At 29.8% G+C, this 22807-nt stretch overlaps 1 protein-coding gene across 2 annotated transcripts; it reads right to left on the bottom strand.

The window, feature by feature from the left end:
- Positions 1 to 509: 509 nt before the first annotated feature.
- LOC101505320 (uncharacterized) lies at positions 510 to 18893 on the bottom strand. Of its 2 annotated transcripts, XR_012161459.1 has the most exons (10): positions 18581 to 18893; positions 17592 to 17832; positions 17395 to 17490; positions 16928 to 17015; positions 16012 to 16096; positions 15786 to 15861; positions 15617 to 15706; positions 14583 to 14642; positions 2054 to 2212; positions 510 to 739 (listed from the first exon to the last, which is right to left on the bottom strand). XR_012161459.1 is itself a non-coding variant. In XM_004515114.4 (9 exons), exons 2-8 carry the CDS (start codon positions 17700 to 17702, stop codon positions 14598 to 14600), a joined length of 591 nt encoding a protein of 196 aa, XP_004515171.1. In that variant the 5' UTR covers positions 17703 to 17832; positions 18581 to 18892; the 3' UTR covers positions 510 to 739; positions 14583 to 14597. The 2 variants fall into 2 exon arrangements, 1 of the variants encoding a protein (XP_004515171.1); XM_004515114.4 differs by lacking the exon at positions 2054 to 2212 and having other exon boundaries at positions 18581 to 18892.
- Positions 18894 to 22807: the final 3914 nt, after the last annotated feature.

Below are 22807 nucleotides of genomic sequence, written 5' to 3'. Positions count from 1 at the left end.
AATTTTTAATTTCCTCAAGCCAAGCATGTGCTTCAGTAGAGTTACGACTTCCTTTAAATATTAGGGTTACAGCTTGAGGAAGACATAAAAGATTATGTTAGCAATATGGGTTCCACCCCTTTGTAATGCCATTTGTTGGACAAGATCTTTGGTGGTTGTTGCTTGCACTTAGATTGCCTGCAATACATGCTTCCAAGGTTCTGCAACAGTTGGTGGAGGTGGAGGCACATTATCCTCTGGTGAAGCATTTCTATGTAGCCTTCCTCTTTTCCTAGGTCCCACTTCCATAATCATGCATAGCACACACAAAATACTTAGTTGATCAGATTTAATATTCGATGAAATGATACTTGGAACATATAGCAAAAAAGAAGATTATCCTAATTTCTAACCCACTACCCACATTTCAATTGGTTTGACCAACTCTAATACCAAAATGTAAAGCCCATCACCATGTGTCTAGAATATGGTAATAAATTCATACATTTTAATACGACAACGACAATCAATTTTAAGCAGCATAAGTGTCATCATTTAAATGACTTGTAACTATATAAAAGACATAGTTTACAAGTACATTTCAGTGTACCAAGTAGATTAAAATTACAATATTAGCAAATATTAAAGTCTAAGGAATTATCTTCTCATACATCATAGTTATACATCATCTTAATTCAAAATACATTCTTAACATAGGGAAATCCTCTCATATTGGAGTCCATTCGTTAGCCCATCTGATCTGTTATAATACATAAGAAAGTAGATGGTGAAATAATAATCTTAGTGAGTTCTAAAAAAGGGGAGGGGCAATTCAAAAATTCTTTTTCTTAAATGCAACATTCATCATGAATAACATGGAGTTCATGCTAAAATACTTTAACTTTGCCTTCACTTGGAAGTATGTAAAATAACATGTTCTTAAGTTTTCTTTAAGTATGAAAACATAATTTAATCATCTTTTCCTTAAAGTATGGAAATTAACATGTCTTATTTTTTTCCTCAGAGTATAGAAAAGTTTTCCAATTATCTTGATGTGGGTCACCAAGATAATTAGGACCTATTGGTAAAATTGGTTTGGGCATGACCCCAAGCTGGCGTCCCGATTCATTCTTCTTTTATCCATTGTTTCATACCTGAAATAATCCTAAAATGTCCCACCGTATACTTGGACCATGAATGCCATGATTAATGAATGTAATGCACATTTCATCAATATGATTAATGCAATCATTTGATCACTCGACAAGGTAGTATAAATGGATGGTAACTTAACTTCAATCGTTCATCAAGAAAATCCTAGTTGGTTGTTCGTTTAAATGGGGTTTTGTCTTTTAAATATCGCATTCTAATCAGGAAGCTTGGACCAGAGGCAACGTGATCAGAGGAAGTTTGGATCATAGGTAGCATGACCAAATGCATATTTCTAATTAGAGGTAACATAATTAGAGGATGCTTGATCAGAGGTAGACTCAGAGGAAGAATGATCTGTGGCATAGTCAAAGGAAGCATGATCAGAGGCAGACCCAAAGGAAGCAAGATCAGAGGCAACATGACCAAAAGCAAACTCAAGTGAGAGGCAACATTATTAGAGGGAACATAATCAGAGGCAACCAGAGGAAAATAAAATTAGAGGCAACCAAAGGAAAATAGAATCAGAGGAAGTCAGAGGAAAATATAATCAAAGGTAGTCAGAGAAAAATAGAATCAAAGGCAACTAGAGGAAAATTCAATCAGAGGAACGCGTCAAAGAGGGTTGAGAGAAAACACATTAATTCAGCACTTTGCCCCCCACAGTTAACTCCCATTTCTTAAACTTTTAACACATCATAAGCATCACACAAACATATGCAGAATGGGTGATTTTAAAAGAGCGAAATGCAGATTTGTAACATTTCTTATATGCTAACCATTACAGTTTTCCCCTTCTCTCTCTCTCTCTCTCTAAAATTTAAAGAGCCCATTATTCAACCCATAAATTCATTTTGAGCAGTAAAATAGAATATAAATCTAACCTAGAATCCACATGCGAAATCAGTTCTAGAAAAAAACTCACTATTTTCTAAGGAAATTCATCTTGATTTGAGGAAGTTATCTACTATTTCAGCTCTCAATTTCTCTAGTCTTCCCTCATTGCTCCAATTTCTTTGGAGTTTTTCCTGGTTGTCCTTGACTTCACCTTAGTACAATTTGGCTGATTACTGAAGATGGAGGGCTGGAAACATACATGCAAGCAGTTAAAGCTAGTATGAGAAACTTTAATGAGCTGTTGTATTTCAAAGATTTTAGAAAGAAAGGGAAAAAGAAAGAATGAGGAAGACGATGACCAATAATATGTTTTGGTGTTTCTTTGCAAAATGTTGTTTTCTGGAAGTGTGTATTTGGAATGAATGGATTGATAAAATGAATCATGGTTAATATTGGTGAATGAAAAACAAGGAGAGAGAAAGAAAAATGGTTTGGTCTCCATTTGACATTTGGGCAATTTTAATATTACCACTTTTCAATTTCTACTTTAAACTTAAGTCAACTATTACTAAATAGAAAAAATAATATTTGATAAATTTCTAATAATTTATTATAATGATCTAATTACTATCTAGTCTTCTGAGGTTATGAGAGGATTGTTACACAAATATGGCTTTGATATCAAATGTAAGAAAATTTAGTAACATCACTTAATTTTTTTGAAAACAAAACAGAAATGTTAGTCACCTAACGTGGAATAAATTTGACCATTAAAATAATTACTTCTTGCTATTTTTGCAAAGAGAAAGAACTTCAAACTTCTATGTTATGGTTTTTCAAAACTTCTCTCCCCCACTATAGATGGTGTATATAAAACATTGGGTGAGAAGCTTAGGGACCAATAACTTATAGCCATTCTACCGTCAAGAATGTATTAGGTGTCCATTGTTACTATCTTAATGTACATGAAAGCTGTGACATTTCATATGTATAACTTATGAACTACTATCATTATGCAATGGCCTTTTATTTGCATAACTCATGAACCATCATCAATTGGAATTTCCAATAGTTTGGATCAGTTAATGTAATTTTTATGATGAAATTGTTACAGTTCTTTCACTTACCTATTTGTGTCCTATATATATGACTTACCATATTTTGTAAATACACACTTGAGAAGAGAATAATACAAGAAGTTTTAATATCCTATGTTTTTATCTTGTTCTCTTTTAGTTTATTTCATAACATGATTCTCTTTGTTGATGATATATTCAACTTGAAGGTTCTATTCCGATAATATTTTTTCTTATTATTATCTATTTCTTCTCATGATTATAATCTAAAAAAAATTATTCCTTTTATATTATACTAATCTTTTATTTTTACATATAAATTTGTTGAGAAATCTTATCGTGTATAATTGTCATTTTTTTTTTTGTTTATTCTTGTTAAATTCTAGAAGAATTTAACATTAAAATCATCCATGAAGGATTGCTCAAATTATTTTTTTTTTCAATTATTGTTTATGAAGATCATATGTGATATTGTTTCTAAAGAACTATAAATTTAAAATCATATCATAAATTGAAAATTATTTCTTGATCAAGTCAAGTGTGGAATCTAGAAACAACGAGGGATATCGATTGTTAGAGTGTCTGTTCTAGATGCAAATCTTAGAGGGAGCATCCGTGGATTGTGTATCGAAGGCTGAAGAAGGTGTTCTTTAGAATATTCTTGATAAGTGTTTCTAGGTGGCTATCTTGCAAGAGTGAGATGTGATCTTCATTTTTAACATAGGTTTGTATTTTGAATTTGGAGAGTGTTCCCATATTCTGTGTAGAAGAGTATTTAGGAAGAAGTTTTTGTGTACAAGGTTTTGTGACATTTGTCAAAAGATCTTTTAAACACTCATAATCAACAATCAAAGGAAGAAAACTCTCATTCAATTTGAATGGGGACAAGATGTACTTTATGAGTGAAGACGAAGTAGAAGAACTTGTATAAATCGTCGTGTGAATATCTCTATCTCTAACTCTTTAATTTTCTGATATATACCTTGTTCTTTAATTTTACATTTCATTTGGAGTTTGGTGACATTTTATGTTTTGGTGCAAAATTGATAGAAAAATTGTTATTAGAAATTTCTAAATTAGAATCTTGTCTTGATTTTGTATGTTGAATGAAACTTTGATTTTAAACATTAAATTTTCCATCTTAGACTTGATTAGGGCTGACAATGGGTAGGGTTTAGATAGGATACTATAATATCCATTCCTATACCCGCAGTTTAAAAAAATATCCATACTCGTATTTGTACCCTCTTGGTATCAACTTTAATATCCATACATTTACCCTTTGGGTATCTAAGTGCATGTACTCATACTCACTACCCACATTTTAACTAAAATAAATCGATAAATAAATGATATTGTTGTGATTAAATTTAAAAATTATTCAAATATCTTAATTCAATCATAAAGTATTATAAACTAAAATATTTTTTAACTCAAAACATTTCAAATGAACACACATTACAATACACATTCAAATATCCATAATAATACTTTATAAAGTTGTAAGTCCTACAACGATATTATTCGAGATCTATAAAAAAAATTGAAAGGAAGTTGCAAATATAATTATAAAGTCACGATTATTAAGACATAACTCTTAGTTATAATGTCACAATTATTTGTCTATTCATAAAAATCAAATTTTTAAAAAGTTTGCAAACGTTTATCTTTCAATTATAAATATTGTAGTAGTCTAATGATATCAATAGATGCTGAAAGATAAAAGATAACAATTAATTAAATTAAACACTAATATAATAAATAAATAATATAAATAAATTATAAATAATTTATTTATATTAGTGCGGATACTATAGTATCTGTACCCGCACCCATATCCGTTTAATTTTGCGGGTAATTATCCGTTCATGTGTCCATACCCATTATGCAGATTTTTACCCTATCCATTATGAGTTTTTTTACGGATACCCACTGGGTTTGGATCTAATTGTCATCCTTAAACTTGATTGAAATTTTTTACCCTATCAATTTTTGTTTTCAAAACAACTGCAATACGCTTAATATCCAATACGCTTAATTTTTTTAATGTTTTTTTGTATAAATCTTTATTTGATTTGTGTTTTTATTTCAAATATCATCAACGAATTGATACAAATATCCTATACGCTTAATATTCGAGTCAATCGTATTAAAAGTTTTTCATTTTCTGGTGTGTGACTCAAATGATTTTTTAAAAGTATCAAACACTATTCAATCGCCTTTTAAAGTTCGCTCTCAGTTATTTTATAGTTTACAAGAATGTCCCAACAGGGTTTATCTCATCTTGATTGTAACACTCTATTTATCTTTGAATGAAGTTAATATACTAAAACACCATATAAATGAAGAAAAAAAATATACAGTTAACTAACTCATAAGCATACAATTAACCACGTCAAAATCATACAATTAAAAACTTTCATAAGAAAACAATTGACTAGTTGATTTATTTAATTTAAGCATAAACTCACTCACTTAAATAAATAAATTCAATACTTAAAGCTAATTAAAAGTCTTAAACCAAGATACATAATCTAAATACTATTTCTTAAACATTGATGAGGTTTTTATAAAGGTATATGTAGTCATAGTATAAGTGAGCCACTGACTAACACACAAGAAAAGTGTTCTAGAGTATTATTCTTATGTTTTCTTTTCAACAACAGCTATTATATTAAATAAATGTATAAATGATAAAAATACTAATATTGGATAAACAAACAAAAAATTATAACACTTATTTTGATTAAAAAATTCTATTTATTTCATTGATGTTGTTATTATTAAGATTTATTATGTGTCATTATTTGTGATTGTTTTAGCTCTTTAATAATATACGAGAAAGGTAGGAATATATTTTAGCATAATATTTTGTAGTGTTTTTTATCTTCTTCGCAACTCTTATAAACTATCTTGCTAAAAATTAATAGTTATTTTTGGATGTGTGGTTGGTTTCCATCATTCATTGTTGGATGTAATGTCTAAATCCGTCACAAATGTCTCTCTCTAAAATTCGTCAATTTTATATTTAGTTAAAGTTTTAACTTTTCGTTATTATTTTTGTCTCCATTAGTGAGGCAATCCTAATCTGTCACTAAATTGCACTTTTCTAAAAGTGGATAATTCCAAGAGGATTACATCAAAATTGAAACAAAAGTATTTTGATAGTCTCCTTCCATTTAAAATAAAAATTCTAAGATTAAATCATGACAAGACATAAGCATCAATAATGATTAGGAACCAAATTAATACAATTAAACCAACATTTAAAACATGACTGCCACCTTAATAATGTCTTTCCTCTAATCGGTCCTTTATTTTATTTTTTAAATGTTGATGTTTCAAGCCAGATGGTGTGTTAGGCCACATCTGACAATTTTTAAAGAATTTTTTAAAAATAAAAATTTATATATTTATCGTCTTCATCACCTTTACCATAGCCTTTATCGATATGTTCATCCCAAAAAAAATCTAAAAATAAATCCTAAATTTATCAAATTTAAGAAGAACCAAATCACACATTAAAAAAAAATGCAAATCTAGGAACAACAAAATTAAAAAAACGAATATCAAGACTTGGTTAATAAAACTTTGAATTTGGTAACTCATATGCCATGCCTCTCTCATTCTGGTTTTAGAATGCACAAAAAAATTCTCCATTTTTTTCATTTGTTAACTTCATAATATTGAGACTCATCTTCAAATCCAACATATGGAAAGATTGGTGAGTTATGGGATCCAAAATAGCAATTTTGTTTTCTTTTTACATTTGACCCAAATATGAGAAATAGTAATACGTGGATTTTAAATTGGAATGGTGAAGAAAAGGAAACAGTTTTTGCCTTTGACAATATTGTTGTTGTTGCTTCCTTTGGAAACTCTCAAGTTGGTCAATTAGAGAACTACACTTTCTTCCAAATCCAAAAGGGACAAAATTATCTTTATCATTAAAACAAAAGCATCATCCGAATTTTTGAACCGTTCGTCCCTCATATTCATCTTCTACCTTAGGAATTGTTGTTTGAATAGGTTTTTAGTGCAAATAAAACTGATTTTGTCAACATGGTTACTAAGATGAAACAACATTGGTGATTCTGAGTGTTTTCAAAAATCAGTAATGGTTAAAGATTTATGTTATTTCAATTTCAATATGCTTACGTAAATTGAGTTAATGCACACATCAATAAAAGTTATGTGACGTGAATTAAAATAATGTACACATACGCAAACTGAGTTTGCGTATACTACGTGAATTAAGATTGTGTGAATGATAAAAATTGAACATATGTGATATTAAAACACGTATATGTATACAAAATGAATTTGCATATGATATGTGAATTGAGTCTACGTATGATACGTGAACGAAGTCTGCATATGCTACATACTTGATTGTGTTTGATTTTGATTATGCAAAAATCGTACGCACTATGTTTATTGATAGAGTAGATCGAGTTCTAATTAATGATATTGATAATAATTAGGGAAATTATAATTAATGATACAAATAATAATTAGGGTCGTTGTGTTAGATCGACTGCTTGTGCATGGGTTCAACGTCTTGAGGAGCGGCATGAAGTGCAACGAGAAAGGCAGGCACAATGGGAACATTGACGATTACAACAACAACAACGAGTAGAACAAGAGCAACATGCCCAACAAGAAGAGTCAAACACAAGATACGGCCCAACCAACGTAGATGGATCAACCTCCATAGGCTAATGGATATCCTAGTGGTTCTATTGACACATATGTCCTTAGGAAAATTGGTGACCATGTGGCCCTCGACTTTGGGATGGAGTAGTAATTTTCTCGGTCATATTAAATTTTTAATAGTTGTTGTCATAATGTGTTTTAATAGATTAAATCACGACTGTTTCAAGAGGCTTCTTTATTTCGAGGATGGATACAGTGGGGGTCCAAAAATGTATGCTCATCTACTAGAAAATGTATTGTGTCAATACGGCCATGTCCAAACCATTATTGGTTCACCATTAGATCACGTAGGTGTATGTTATCTTAGTTCACGTATATACTGCCTCTGATTACTATAAAAAATTTCATGTATGTGAACTACATTGACATTTACGTGAACTGTATTTACCTGTAAATACTTAAATTTCATGTCATACGTTAATTCAATTCATGTAGGTGTACGTGAACTGTATTTGTCTACCACATGTAATTTCTTATATTATATTATGCATATGAACACATATCACGTAAGGATACATGATTTAAGTTTTCGTACAATGTATTATTTACAACGTATATGAACTCATATCACATAAAATTCCCATATTTTGAAAGAAAAAATACGAACTGAAATGCAGATCAATAAATGTACCTTTTTGGTGCCTTAAACCACTATATGAAGATGAGACTTCTAGGATATAAGTTATGAGTGCGGGGTGTGAGTTATGAATGAGTATGAATTATGATATGTGAGTTGTGAATATGCGACATGAGTGTGAAATATTATGAGGTGAGTGATGGTAATGAAGAGAGAATGATATAAAAAAATCCGGATTTAAGAATGAGGCAAATAATGAAGGGTATTTTGGATATTTCAATTTTATGAAAACTTTTTATAGAGTATAAGTAGCAAAATTAATATTTAAAAAAAAATATTCAAAAATTATTTGGTGTGGCATGAAACTTTTGAGACAAAATCTCAATTTAATGTTTTGATGAAAACAAACAAAAAGTTAATTATGATTCTAAATGTTATGTTAATGTAACTTGTGCTTTTGAGTGTATTAATTCAAAGATAGGATTTAAACAAAGCAAAGAAATCAACATAAAAAGGCAAGAAACTGAACAAACAAGAATTGAGAACATTCTTAACAAAATCTGAAAAACAGAGAATGTTCTCCAGTTTCAGAATGATCATCACAGCTCCAAAACCAATCAATCTTCACTAGTTAAAAGAAGTTTTAGCCTCTAGATTTTACATCTATATCATCAGCACTTGGCAAGGAACAAACTGAGATGATCAGATTCAAAGAAACTACTCGAATCAGAAAGAGAGAAGATCACGAATTAGCAAGACCAAGCAGATTTGGACATTCTTGACAGCATTCTGATCAATCTGGACAACAGTGGAATGATCGTCATAACTCCAAAATCAATCAACTCCATTAGTTCAAAGAAGATTCTGCCTCTGAAGTTCATGCTAGTGTTATCAGTACTTGGAAAGGAACAAGTAGAAACTATTCTGGTCAAAGAAGGCATTCGAATCACAAAGAGAGAAGATCACGAATTAGTAAGATCAGGCAGATCTGAACATTCTTGACAACATTCTGATCAAACTGGACAACACTGCAACACCAGCCTTCAGACTAATAAACATTCTCCAGCCTATTACACTTGATCTTCAACAACAAACATTTTTCTCCAGAATGACCAGACTAGTCTCTAGATTGATTATCAATCTCCGTTTCTGCAGAATTTCAGTTTTGATCTCCTTACTTCTGCAGAAGTTTATAATCATTCACCAAACTATTTTGGACAAAATCAAAGCTCCAGATCGAAGTTGTAACATCAATAATTACATATGAAGCTTTAAGGATCATTAAACACAAGATAAATCTGATCAAGAACAGAGAAACCAGCCCAGTCAGCAAAGTTCAAATTATGTTCAAAGGCTGGAATATTTTTATTCAAATATATTGGTTTTGGTCAAATCTGACAGAGCACTACCAACATCTCTTTTGACCAATATTAAATGCTCTAAAAAGCCTATAAAAGGAATGTCAAACTCAAGGAAAAATCAGAGGTTCAAGTACTAAGAAAATTCATTACTCATTTCAATCATATTTGAATTTCTCTCACTCACAAACATTGAATCAATTCTGTTTTTTCCCATTCGATTCCTAGAATCATTCTCTTGTAATTCTCTGTCAAAGAATTAGAACTCAAACAAGTGTTGAGCCTTCTCAGATTCTAACAAAACAATCTCATCATTATTGTAAAACTCAAACTATAAGAGTTTAGTATAGTTTGTGTAGATTGGAAAAAATCCTATCAAGGTTGATAGGTGACTTGATTGAACTCCTTTCTGGGTGGAAAGGTTTTAACTTTGTAGCAGATCAAGGTTGATCTGAACTAGGTGCTGTAAAACCAAGAAGGTTCTTTGTTTTAAACACTTAGTGGAAAATCTCACGGTTGTGAGGACTGGACGTAACCCGGGTTGGGTGAACCAGGATATAGCGTTGTGTGGTATATCTTCCCTTATCTATTTACTTTCAGTTTGATTGATTATCAAGTTAAATACATAAACTAAATTACTGATTTTAACTAACCAAAAACGTTCTCCGTTTTCTGGTTAAAACCAAAAACGTTCTCCGTTTTCTGGTTAAAACCAAGAACGTTCTCTGTTTTCTGTTTTCACAACCAAGATCAATCTTGAGTTATTTTCTTAAGTTTTTAACAGGTATTTTTAAAAGGTGCATTTACAATTCAAACCCCCATTCCTTGTAAATTGACATTGTTATTTCAGAAACATCAATAATTTTTAAAATAAATGACCGATTTGTGCAAATTTTAAAAATAAAGAATCAATTTGGGACCAAAAATAGATAAAAGACCAAACCCTTATAACTAAATAAAATAAAGGACTAAACATATGTTATTTGAACACAATATTTGACACATATGTATTGTTCACTGTATTAATACGGGGAACAGTGTTTTTTATATTTTAAATTAAATATATTTGTTTTTCAAAAAAAAAATATATTTTTTCAATTTTTTATTTATTATTGAAACATCTTTTTGTGACACAAATACAAGTTTAGGCCTCCAATGACTACAATCTTCATTTGTTCGTCTATTTCTGATAAATTTGACAAGCAAATGATTGTATGCCTCTCATAATTACATCAAACACCTATTTGTTTTCCTTTGATGAAAGTCAATACTCTGAAGAAAGTCAATGCTATGAAGAAAGTCTCTTATAATCACATCAAACACGTGTTCGTCTGTCTCTGATTTATAATGTATGCTCTGATCAAAGTCACCGTTTTGAAGAAATTCAATGTTATGAAGAAAGTCAATACTCTGATGAAAGCCTCTAACATTCACATCTATCACATGTGTTCGTCTGCCTTTAATTTATAATGCATGCTCTAACAAAAGTCAACGCTCTTAAAAAAGTCAACATTTTTTAATTTAAGTCAATGCTCCGAAGAAAGTTATTGCTCGGATGAAAGCCTTTGAGAAAAAATCGATTGACTCATATTTAGTTGTTTTTCCTTCGACTAACCCTAAATTTGATTATTTGTCGATCTCAGCTAACATGCCATTTATTTTTGTTAGTGTAAACAAGTAATAAACCTAAATATATTATAATAGAACAATGAATTAAATATTTAAGGTTTAAATATGTTTTTGTTTCATGCAAATATGTTTCGTTTTGATTTTAGTCTATGTAATTTTTTTTATTTATTTATACCTTTGCAAATTCTAACAAGTTTAAAAAAAATCTTCATTTTTTCAATTTTTTATTTATTATTGAAACATCTTTTTGTGACACAAATACAAGTTTAGGCCTCCAATGACTACAATCTTCATTTGTTCGTCTATTTCTGATAAATTTGACAAGCAAATGATTGTATGCCTCTCATAATTACATCAAACACCTATTCGTTTTCCTTTGATGAAAGTCAATACTCTGAAGAAAGTCAATGCTATGAAGAAAGTCTCTTATAATCACATCAAACACGTGTTCGTCTGTCTCTGATTTATAATGTATGCTCTGATCAAAGTCACCGTTTTGAAGAAATTCAATGTTATGAAGAAAGTCGATACTCTGATGAAAGCCTCTAATATTCACATCTATCACATGTGTTCGTCTGCCTTTAATTTATAATGCATGCTCTAACGAAAGTCAACGCTCTTAAAAAAGTCAACATTTTTTAATTTAAGTCAATGCTCCGAAGAAAGTTATTGCTCGGATGAAAGCCTTTGAGAAAAAATCGATTGACTCATATTTAGTTGTTTTTCCTTCGACTAACCCTAAATTTGATTATTTGTCGATCTCAGCTAACATGCCATTTATTTTTGTTAGTGTAAACAAGTAATAAACCTAAATATATTATAATAGAACAATGAATTAAATATTTAAGGTTTAAATATGTTTTTGTTTCATGCAAATATGTTTCGTTTTGATTTTAGTCTATGTAATTTTTTTATTTATTTATACCTTTGCAAATTCTAACAAGTTTAAAAAAAATCTTTTATGAATCTTTTTTAGTAAAAAAATAATGACATGACTAATTATGGATGAAGTGACACATGATGATTGTGTAATTGTTGTTGACTAGACAATATTTAATATTTAAATTCATTTTATTAACTCATTTAATAATTTAATTAAAAACTAATTAATTAATAAACCAATTAAATAATAAAAACTCAATAATCTTCATCTCACCCCCAATTTTTTTAATAAAAACTCAACAATCTTCATCTTCAACTCTAAATTTTTCATCTTCAAATCACCAATTTTCATCTATGGATTCAAATGTCATCTTGATGTATGCTCCAAAATCAAAACCATATTACATTATGAATTCTTAATACACTCAAGTAATTTAATGATGTGAATACACTTTAAAATATATTTTAAAATATATTATTATATTTTAAAACATTATTATATTATTATATTTTAAAATACACTTTTAAAACATTATTATATTTTAAAATTTATGCTCCAATAATTTATTATTAAAAAATATAATAATTAAAAAAAAACGAGATAAGTCATTTCATCAAACGAGATAAGTAATTATTGGTGAATTTATCACTATTATTAATATAAAATATAATAATGTTTTAAAAGTTTTATATATAGTAATTATTGAAAGATAATATAGAGAAACATAATAATTAAAGTTACATTGAAAATTGTAAATAACATCCATTTTAAAATATATTTTTTTGTTGCTAAAGTGACATTCATTTTGAGACCGAGTAAGAATATTAGTATATTAATATTTTAATTTGTGAGTAAAGTTAATTACTTTAATTCATCTGTTATCCATGCCCAAAGGTTCACGGAAAAGGCTGCTTTTCAAAATGAGAGGCTGCTTTTAGTTTGTGCATTATGAAACAAAGTATCTGAAATTAAATTGTAAAATAGTTTTGATTTTGGAGCATAAACCAGGACTACATCCAATTTCAACTGCTGTCTTCTATAAAATTACACTCCAATAACAATGTAAAAATTACTCCAACCGAGAAATATTACATGATTATTAAGTATTTTATACAATGGAGAAAATTTTTAGATAAACACATTTTAGAATAACAATTGAAGGTTCGATATTTGTCAAATTTTTTGCAAAATTATCTCCAAAAAGTTATTTTAAGCTAAATTCAAGAGAATTAGATTAATAGAACACACTATATGATCACCATTAAAATTGTTTTGGGAGTAAACCAGAACTTAGGTTCCCTAAAGGGAGTACTACAGGATTGAGTCACATACATTTAATTGAGTGTTGTAAGTATAATGAATCCTGACACAAGAATAGCATAAATAAAGAAGTAAAATTGAAAAGAAAAAAATGTTATACCAAAACTTGGTGTATTTTTTTTTTTAATTATTCAAATAAATATAGAAGGATTGCTTTTAGATCAAAATAATCCCCTCCTAAGCGGCAGCAGCCTCCCTTTTGTTTCTTTTTCTTTCACTCACTTTTTGTCCAACATCAACCCTCTAAATTTGTGTTCCTTCTCTCTTATTGAAATAAGTAATTTCCACATATATTTTTTCCTTCATTTTTTTCGTTATTTCGTCATCTTAGTTCAATGTTTTTTATTTATCACTTTATTACAGTGTTTATTTGGTTCAAATTGACATATCAACTTTGATTAAATGCATATTTAATAAGTAACTTTGGCACCTTCAACATTACATCTCTAGAGGCATGAATATTCTAACCACTTCAATTTTGTTAAATTTTTAAGTTTTATCACATTTGTATACATTTTACTGTTTCTTGCTATTAACTTGGATACTATAAATTTGTCTGCATATTCAACATCTTTGTTTTTGACAACTTTGAATTATATTGTATGTAATTTCTGCAAATTTAAATAAATGAATATTGTTTTTTAGTCAAAATAAATTAAATATAGAAAGATAAAATTGTATATGAAGTAAGTTTAAATGAAAGGTAAAATAAGAAGGAAAAAACCACAACAAAATCTTGCATTCCCTTTATATATAGGAATAGGCAGGTATAGGTAACAAAAGTATGGATACCAAACACCTTTCTTAAAAAGATGGTTTCATGATGTAGATATGGAAAGGCAAAAACGAGCAAACAATCCCATTAAACTAAATACTATACTTTACAAAGCAATGGAATTTATCAAATCACATTCCGGGTTTTTAAGAGATGTCCCCAGGGACGGGCTAACCATTAATTTCTTTTATCCTGCTAAGTCTATCGACCAATTTTCTTCAATATTTTACTTATTAAATAAAAGATCAATTTCTTATAAGATAATCTTGAAAATGGATAAAACCTGGGAATGAACTCGTCACCACCAAGAAACAGGGCCCAGACCATCCTGATCTAATGATCCCTGTAAAATTAACATTAAGGCAATCATCCATCAATATACAATGCTTGTTTATTTTAATGATGCTTGTTTGTTTATTAGGATTTTAATATATCTTCTTTATTACAAAACATATTGATATGACAAGTAGTTAAAAATAGTTTCATTATAATGCAGGCGATGAGATTTCAGTTCATAATCAATTCAATAGATATGTGATCGTAATTACAACTGCTTTAAAATATGACAGACATAAAAACAAAGAAGGGGGAAACAATGAGAAAAGAAAATCTTTTAAGAAATATAGATTTCTTAAGGGAATGGATCCCCTCATTAATTTTTCTCAGGTTGAACCTCAACCCCTCATCTAATAAGTTCAAAGAAAAAGAGAATGTGTGGAGGATAGAGGGATAGAATAGTGGGGACTAAAATATGATCCCTCATGTTTTTTTCCTGCATGAAAGGATCCACTTCCACCATGGAAAAGATTCATGGTAACACACCCAAATAAGAAAAGAGATAGAAAAAATTTCTGTTTGGCTGAAGATCACAGCAATTTATCATCAATTATTCATTGATGGACAAAACAAAAGGTGGACTATAACATAACATCTGAAACAAATTATTAAGATCACAAATGAAATAAACCATCCTAAATATAACATCAAAATAAAAAAAAGTAAAAACTGTGATTAAACCAAAATTTAAATTATAGTGAAATTACGATCTATAAAACCATAGTGATTAATTAATATAGTAAAATAAACAATATAAACTCGTAACACCCAATCTCAAAATGTTTACAAATTCCTCTATCTCAAATATTTTCATTTCATAATAAACATCATGATTGGTGAACATATAAATACTTTCAGTACCTACAATTCTAAAAGCCATATATATCATATATATCATGTAGTTTAAAGTAATCACAGAAATGCATGAACCAAGGCAAAGAAAAAAGTAGAGGCCCAAAATGGAGAACAATAAATACTTACATAAACCAACATTGGGGCAAATGGCTTTGATTCTTTTGGTTGCTCAACTGGAATTGGCGGGTAACTCACACTTTGAACTTGGAATTTGATCTGCCACATTGGTAACCAAAATTTTATTTAATTTCGTTGTCCAAGCATGCAATTGAGATAAAAGGAACAGGAGTCTAACCTCATCAGAACTATCAATAGGATACGATAATCCTTCTTCTTTCTTAAAATCCCAAAACCATACCACACTTTTATTGCTGTAAATTTCACCAACATATAAGAATGATGTTATAGCATAAATGATGAGAAGGAATATTGTATGAACAAAAAAAGATCATATGTGGATATGTTTCTGTATTATGTTCAAAGTTCGTCTCAAAAGTAAAATTGGATAGAGGCAGCATCACCTTTTTCCTGGCATGGGGTCAAAGTGGCTTGGGTTGGGCATGTGATGAGTAGGAATATAAATGTCATCAAAGAATCCAAGGGATACTGCCAATAACAAATTCAGCATTACTAAGCAGGGAATATCTTAAAATACATTAAATTTTGATAATCACCGATATTTTCAGAGGATGCAGATATTGGATAGCACTGTAACACTAACATGATGTAAATAGTAGGTTATTGTCAGTGTCACATCATGAATACAACAAAAAAATTAGATTGATGATGATAGAAACCAGAATTTTATTGACCGGAACTGATGAGCTCTAAAGCTCTTACAATGCTGAAAATCTGAAAATGCAGAAAAGGAACTAAACCAGAGTTCTAAGAACTCCTAAACCAGAGCACAGCTGCTCCTAATCCAGAGAAATATTCTCCTAACTGTTTTCTAACTTTATTTCTGAATGATTTTCTAACTACCCTTCCCTCTCTTTTATAACAGAAATTTGTAACAAAATTCCATAAAGTCAATTAATATACTAACTAACTCTTATTCTCTAATCAACCTATCTATTGGGCCAAGGCCCAATATCTAGTGTCCTATCAGATGACAATTCAACTTGCGTGTTCGCACACTCACACTATTCTTGTCTGGAAACTCTTGATAAGATTTGAGTTTAAACTATCAAACATTGACTCGTTAAGTTTTGAATGAATCCACACATTCCAATAAATGGAGGGTAAGAAAGCAGTCGTTTGGGCAGAATACAAACTAAATTAAGAATGGATACCTAACAAGTGTCAACATCAACAAGATGGGCTAAATCAACTGGTTGTGTAAAAACTCTGACTCTATCTTATATGGAGCTAAATTTAGTATATCAACTATCAAGAGATAATTACAATCAAGGAACCAGCTGAAAATCGAATACATACAGCGTAAGCCATCAGCATCAGATGAATGAAGTTTTGCAGTAATAATTTCCCCCATAATTGGACGAAACATAATCAAATTAAATACCACCTGCCAGAAATTCCAGAATACAGTTATTGCATAGTCAATAACAATCACACAACCTTCTGCCATCAAACAACAAAATATTGCCAAGTAGGCAAGTACATCAGAAAATTGTAAATGAACAAAGAAAAGAAAGCACATACTTTTTGTAGGTTCTAAAATTCCATAAAATAACTCATTATAACATATAGCATGGCATCAAATTTGTTATAATTTTGAGTTCAAATGAAGTTAAAAACTTAAAAATAAAGCTAAACAATTCAGTTAAGAGTAGAAAAATAGTTCACTAAACTTAAAATCCAGCATTCAACTTCATAGTCCCGTTACGTAGAATCCAAGTCCAATCACATGACAGAAAGTTCAAAACCAACCCATTAACTCATACCGTATAGGTTGGAGCACCATCACCAGCGAAGATAAACCCACCCTCAATGGAAATGATATCATAAACGCATGTGCAAAGGCCCAAGTTTGCAATAACCTAACATGATTACAAAAAACAAAATGAAGCCAGCTGAAATAAGTCAAATAAATTACATATAAATAGGTCATAAAGGAAAGTGAATGTTAGCAACAGAAAACCTTATCCAAGAAAAGCTTCTCAAGCTCCATGTGTATGGCGTCTCGAATAGGAAGGGAAAGAAGAGAAGGAGGCAAGCGCAATTTATGCTCAATCCTACTGAGATAGAACATTGAGCCTAAACCCTGTTGAGCCAAGACCCAGAAGAAATACAACTATAACAGAAAGTATTTGTTGCTTTGACCAACAGAACTGCAATGTCAGAGATACAAGTTCTTCTGATTCTAGTACAAGTGCCTTATGCTGCACAAAAAAATGACGTTAGCAAGTTTAAAAGGGGGCAATATGTGAACTAGAAACATGATGTCGTGAGTCTCGTGACTGTGATTGTAGTTAAAATTAATATAAATAAATTAAAACAAAAACGGTATGTCTTTTAGTAGTTGCCGTCATTTGCGTTTATTCATGAAAACATGAAAAATCCTTAAAAAGATTGAAAACCAATCACAAAAAAGAGTTAATTCACGATCAAGACTCTCAAACATCAATTTATCATGTCAAATTCTCCTGAGTAACCGAATTTCAAGTTTAACAAAGGCTAAAAATATTGATAGAGAAATGATAAATCATCAACCTACATTTCACCAAATATTTCCAATTTTTTACATCCAAACAGAAGAGGTAGCAAATCAAATATCTCCTATATAAACTTAATGCTACTTGACCTGAGATTCTTGGGCAAAATTAACGGGATAATTTGATTTCAGATACTCTATTTCATACTGCTTAAACTTGCCCGAACCAAAAGAAAAGGAAAAGTAACCTTCTCATTCTGAATAGTAGCTTCTCAATGAACCTTTGGGCATGGGTAGCAGCATTTTGAAGTACTGACTTAATGCAATAATTGCAAAACAACACAAATTTTTGAGAAATTTTCTGTAAATTCTACATCACAATACAACACAACTTTTGCCCTTTCTATTCCTACAGACCATAATTTATAATAAACTAATGTCAGTGTCACATATCATAGGTCAGGTACGGAAATTACCAAGCGTTGCGATTGAACAGTTGTTGGTGTTGAAGAACAGCGGCAAGGGGAGACCGGAGACGAAACGAACGGTGCCCGAAGGCACGAGGACAACACGTAGACGAACGCCCGATGAAGGTGAAAACTGAGACGGAGACGCACCACACACGGGTGAGACGCACGGCGGAGAGGAAAAGGAGCCGCAGGTTATAAGGGTAGAATGTGTAATTTGTAAATTTTACAAGGGTGCTTTCGTATTTTGATGCATAATATTTTTTTGGCACAGCTCTGCGATTTCAGTGACGGTGAAAGAAAGTTAGAGTCGAGAGGGAGAAAAGACGTCCATAAAGTTATATAGACTTTTTTTAATTATTTTTTAAATAATATTTAAGGTACAGATATAGAATTAAATGTCAAATATGAGTTTTCCTGAATTTGGATCATGAATTGGGATTTATGCACTATCTCTTTATAGAATTCAATATCAAATACACTAGTTTTATAAGTATCGATTTAGTTTATTGTTGATCCTATTTTGTCCATAAGTCATTAATCTTTGAAGAGTATTTTGCCTACTAATTGTAAGTTTTAGGGAGCTTTTTTTACGTATAAGTAATTAAAACCAATGAGCATTTGGCTTGATTGTTTAAACTTTTGATGGAAATTAGCGATGAACATGGAAATAGATCACTATTCATCAAATGTTATTTTTTGAATTTCGAAAAGCTTTTAAAAATCAATTTATGCCACTAAAAATATTACTAGGTTGAGTTGCAGATTAGGTCGTTCTCTTTAAGATATTTCGCGACACTGGCCAAATTATGTAAGACAAACTATCAACCACAAAGTCCCCATGATAAAACAACCCATATACATTGTATCAGAGTTCTACTGCACTGTAGAAAATCGTTCTAGAATTACACCATCAATATGTCAATCAGATGGTTGCCACTCGTAACATGGTACTAAGACCACTCGAAAGAAAAAGAAGAAGTGAGAAAGAAAGGGGAAGAAAAGAGAAAAGCCTCAGATTTAGAGAGCTTTTGGTGTGCTTTTTAAATTAAGGAGAACTCTCTATTTATAGAGAAAATCCGCAATTGGATAAGAGAAAACCAAGGATCCATCAAAACGTGTGCTCCAAGTTTTTTACCTTAGAAACGTGTGCTCCAAACTGCTTGACCACAAAAACGTGCACTCCAAACTTAGAGTTTTGACCTAGGTTTTTGATTGGGCAATAACATATGCGTAATTCAAAAGATTACTATGTTTGACCTAGGTTTTTGACTGGGCAATAACAGATGCACGAATTCAGGAAGAAAGACCGGATCAGATGTTGAATGTTGACTCGGTGAATGACAATTACGTAATTAACGTATCAATAAGAGATAAAAACGCAAGCATGCGTTTAATATAAAAATAAATAAATAATTTATTAATTTTTCATATACTAAAAAATAATACATCACTTAGCTCAAGCCCAAGGCCGACTCAGACCCGACCAGACAGCGGCGACGCGCGTGGGATGGTCAAATTTGGATGTGTTCTTTCTCTTATACAAAATTGAGATACCCCTTGGGATCAAGTTCCATACATCTACCTTATAAACACTACTAGCGTGTGATATCCCTCCTACGTGAGACTTTCTTATTTTTCAATTCACAACAACAGTAGCTCTCATTATTGTCATTATTATTTCCAACAATCTTTCATTAATATCATCATCATTTCCAACATCAAAAGACCAACACCTACCCTTGTTGTCCATTTTCCAGACTAATGAATAGGGGATTATAAATTTTAGAAAAGAAGTGATTTGGACAATGCAATTTATAGATTTGTTGATTTTCTAATTTGGTAATTTAAGGATTTATGAATTTATGGAAGAAAGTAAATAGAGAATAAATAGTAGTTGACATTTTTATTGTACTTGTTTATTGTTTAAATGTTCTAGATAACATGACATTCATGGTTATGTGTTACTTAACATGACATGTCAGCACCTTTAGTAGAATTTATTGATGGAGGGAATATTTTGACTGACTTCACTTGTCAGACAAAATGATGAGTTTTTCGATGTTGCGTAACTTTGAGGAACATGTTGATAGACATTTACAAATTGAAGGAGTTGATTGATAGTTTATTGTTCTTCAAAATTTTGATCTTTATGTTTTATTTATGGACTCAATAATAATATTCTTTTTTAGTTCAAATTTCAAAATATTTTTTTCTCTCTTTTCACACATTTCAAATTTCATTATCTTATACTATCTTAGCCCTAATATTAACTTGTTTATCAAATCAAAGAAATTAGAAAAATTGATTGTAGTTAGAGACAAAGCTAAAAAATAATCATAGACGAACTGAGTTTAAAAGTATTTTTTAATAAAGAAAAAATGAATTTTTAAATGCACAACATATACAATAAATTTAAAAAGTTATAAGATATATCTAAAGTTAATATTATCAGACAAATATAAAAATAAAGACTTGTTTTATATTATCCTTGGTTAAAAGATATTTAAGGCTCAATTTATGAAGTATAAAAAAATCATTATAAAATATCATATAAAGTTCATTAAAAAAAGAAATATTGATAAAAAATTATAAAAATATATTAATATTAAAAAAATTATAAAAGTTTGGAGGAACATCACCTCTACATATCACCATTCTAATTTAGTCCTTGATTATATACTATTAAATATATCGGTAATTTGAATGATTTTATTCAATGTTCTGAAAACCAGACCATTCGATTAAACCGATTCAACAAGAAATCGATCGTCAGACTAATCCAAACAAAGTTCATAATTGGAAGAGATAGAAACTAGACACGAACTGTTAAAACTGATAGTAAACCAGAAAAGCCATTAAAAATCGGTGATTCTGATGTCTGTAATAAAATATTATTTTTCTAAAAATTCAACCGTTTCAAGCTGCTAATTTCTAATTATCTTATTTGCATTAACTACCATTGTAAGCATATCTTTGATTTCCATGTTGTAGCTGCATAGTTGTATTGTATTCTACAAAATAAAAAATCAAATAAAAAGAGATAGAGAAACATGAGATTAAACAAACCCCAAGGAAAATTGAAACAAATGAATAAAAAGAAAAGTGGTAGCGGCAACTATCTTAAGTTCTTAACCACTTAGAGTTTTAAGGGATAAATTGTGTAAGGCCTTGCTCTTTTTTTTTGGGCCACTAGTAAACTAGACTAAATAAATCACATTTTGCTAAAAACAAAATTGTGAATGTAGATATATGACGGACTTATCTTTCAAATATACAATCACCAACCACATATAAAGTTAAAGAAAATATTACCTAAAAGGTATGTGTATTTTTCTAAAATTGTAGTTTGGTTGAAACAATACATATTTTGGCTTTTTTTTAGTATTTTGCGTGAATTTATATAATATTTATTGTTTAATATGTTATATTTAATATTTTAATATATTTTTTAATTTTCACCGGTTGAATTGCAGTTCAATTACGGTTGAACTATTAAACCTTAATCTAATATCTTTTCCGGTTCAATGACTGGGTCTGGTCATCAAAACATTGGTTACTAGCTTTCTTATAAATAGGGGGAAGTAGTTTATGTTTTAATTGTATTTTATTATAATTTGTAGAAAAAGATGTACTCTCTTCTATCGTTATTATAAATAAATAAAACTACTTCTGTGGACATTAAGAAATATAGTTAAGTGTAATTAATTTTTTAAGTTTCGTGTAAAACATAAGTTAAATTTATTAAATTGTTTTGATATTAAGAAATATAGTTAAGTGTAATTAATTTTCTAAGTTTCGTGTAAAATATAAGTTAAATTTATTAAATTATCATTTTCTAATGTCAAACATTTAACTGGTAATATTAAATATTTTGAATTAAATAAAGAACGTATTTAGAATAATAACATTAAATGAATCAAAAATAGTAAATATTTATTTATAATAATGAATTAAATTTAAGACTTTTATTTATTTAGGCTAAATTACATCTGTGGTCCTTTAACTTAATTTCAGGTAACGTTTTAGTCCTTTATCTTTTTTTTTTCTCCCGATTTAGTCCTTTATTCCTAAAAATATCAAATAAAGTATGAAAATATGAGTTTATTTGAAGATTTACATTACGAATTTGATGAAATTTGTATTATATTGAAGAATATAATTAATTTTATGAGTTTTGATTGAAATTTTTTTTGAATTTTTGTATAAAAAAGGATATCATTGTTGAAATTTTAA

Source organism: Cicer arietinum, chromosome 8, assembly GCF_000331145.2.
Source record: "Cicer arietinum cultivar CDC Frontier isolate Library 1 chromosome 8, Cicar.CDCFrontier_v2.0, whole genome shotgun sequence".
NCBI lineage: Eukaryota > Viridiplantae > Streptophyta > Magnoliopsida > Fabales > Fabaceae > Cicer > Cicer arietinum.
The sequence above is the reverse complement of the archived record's forward strand: the minus strand, read 5'-3'. Positions and strand labels throughout refer to the sequence as shown.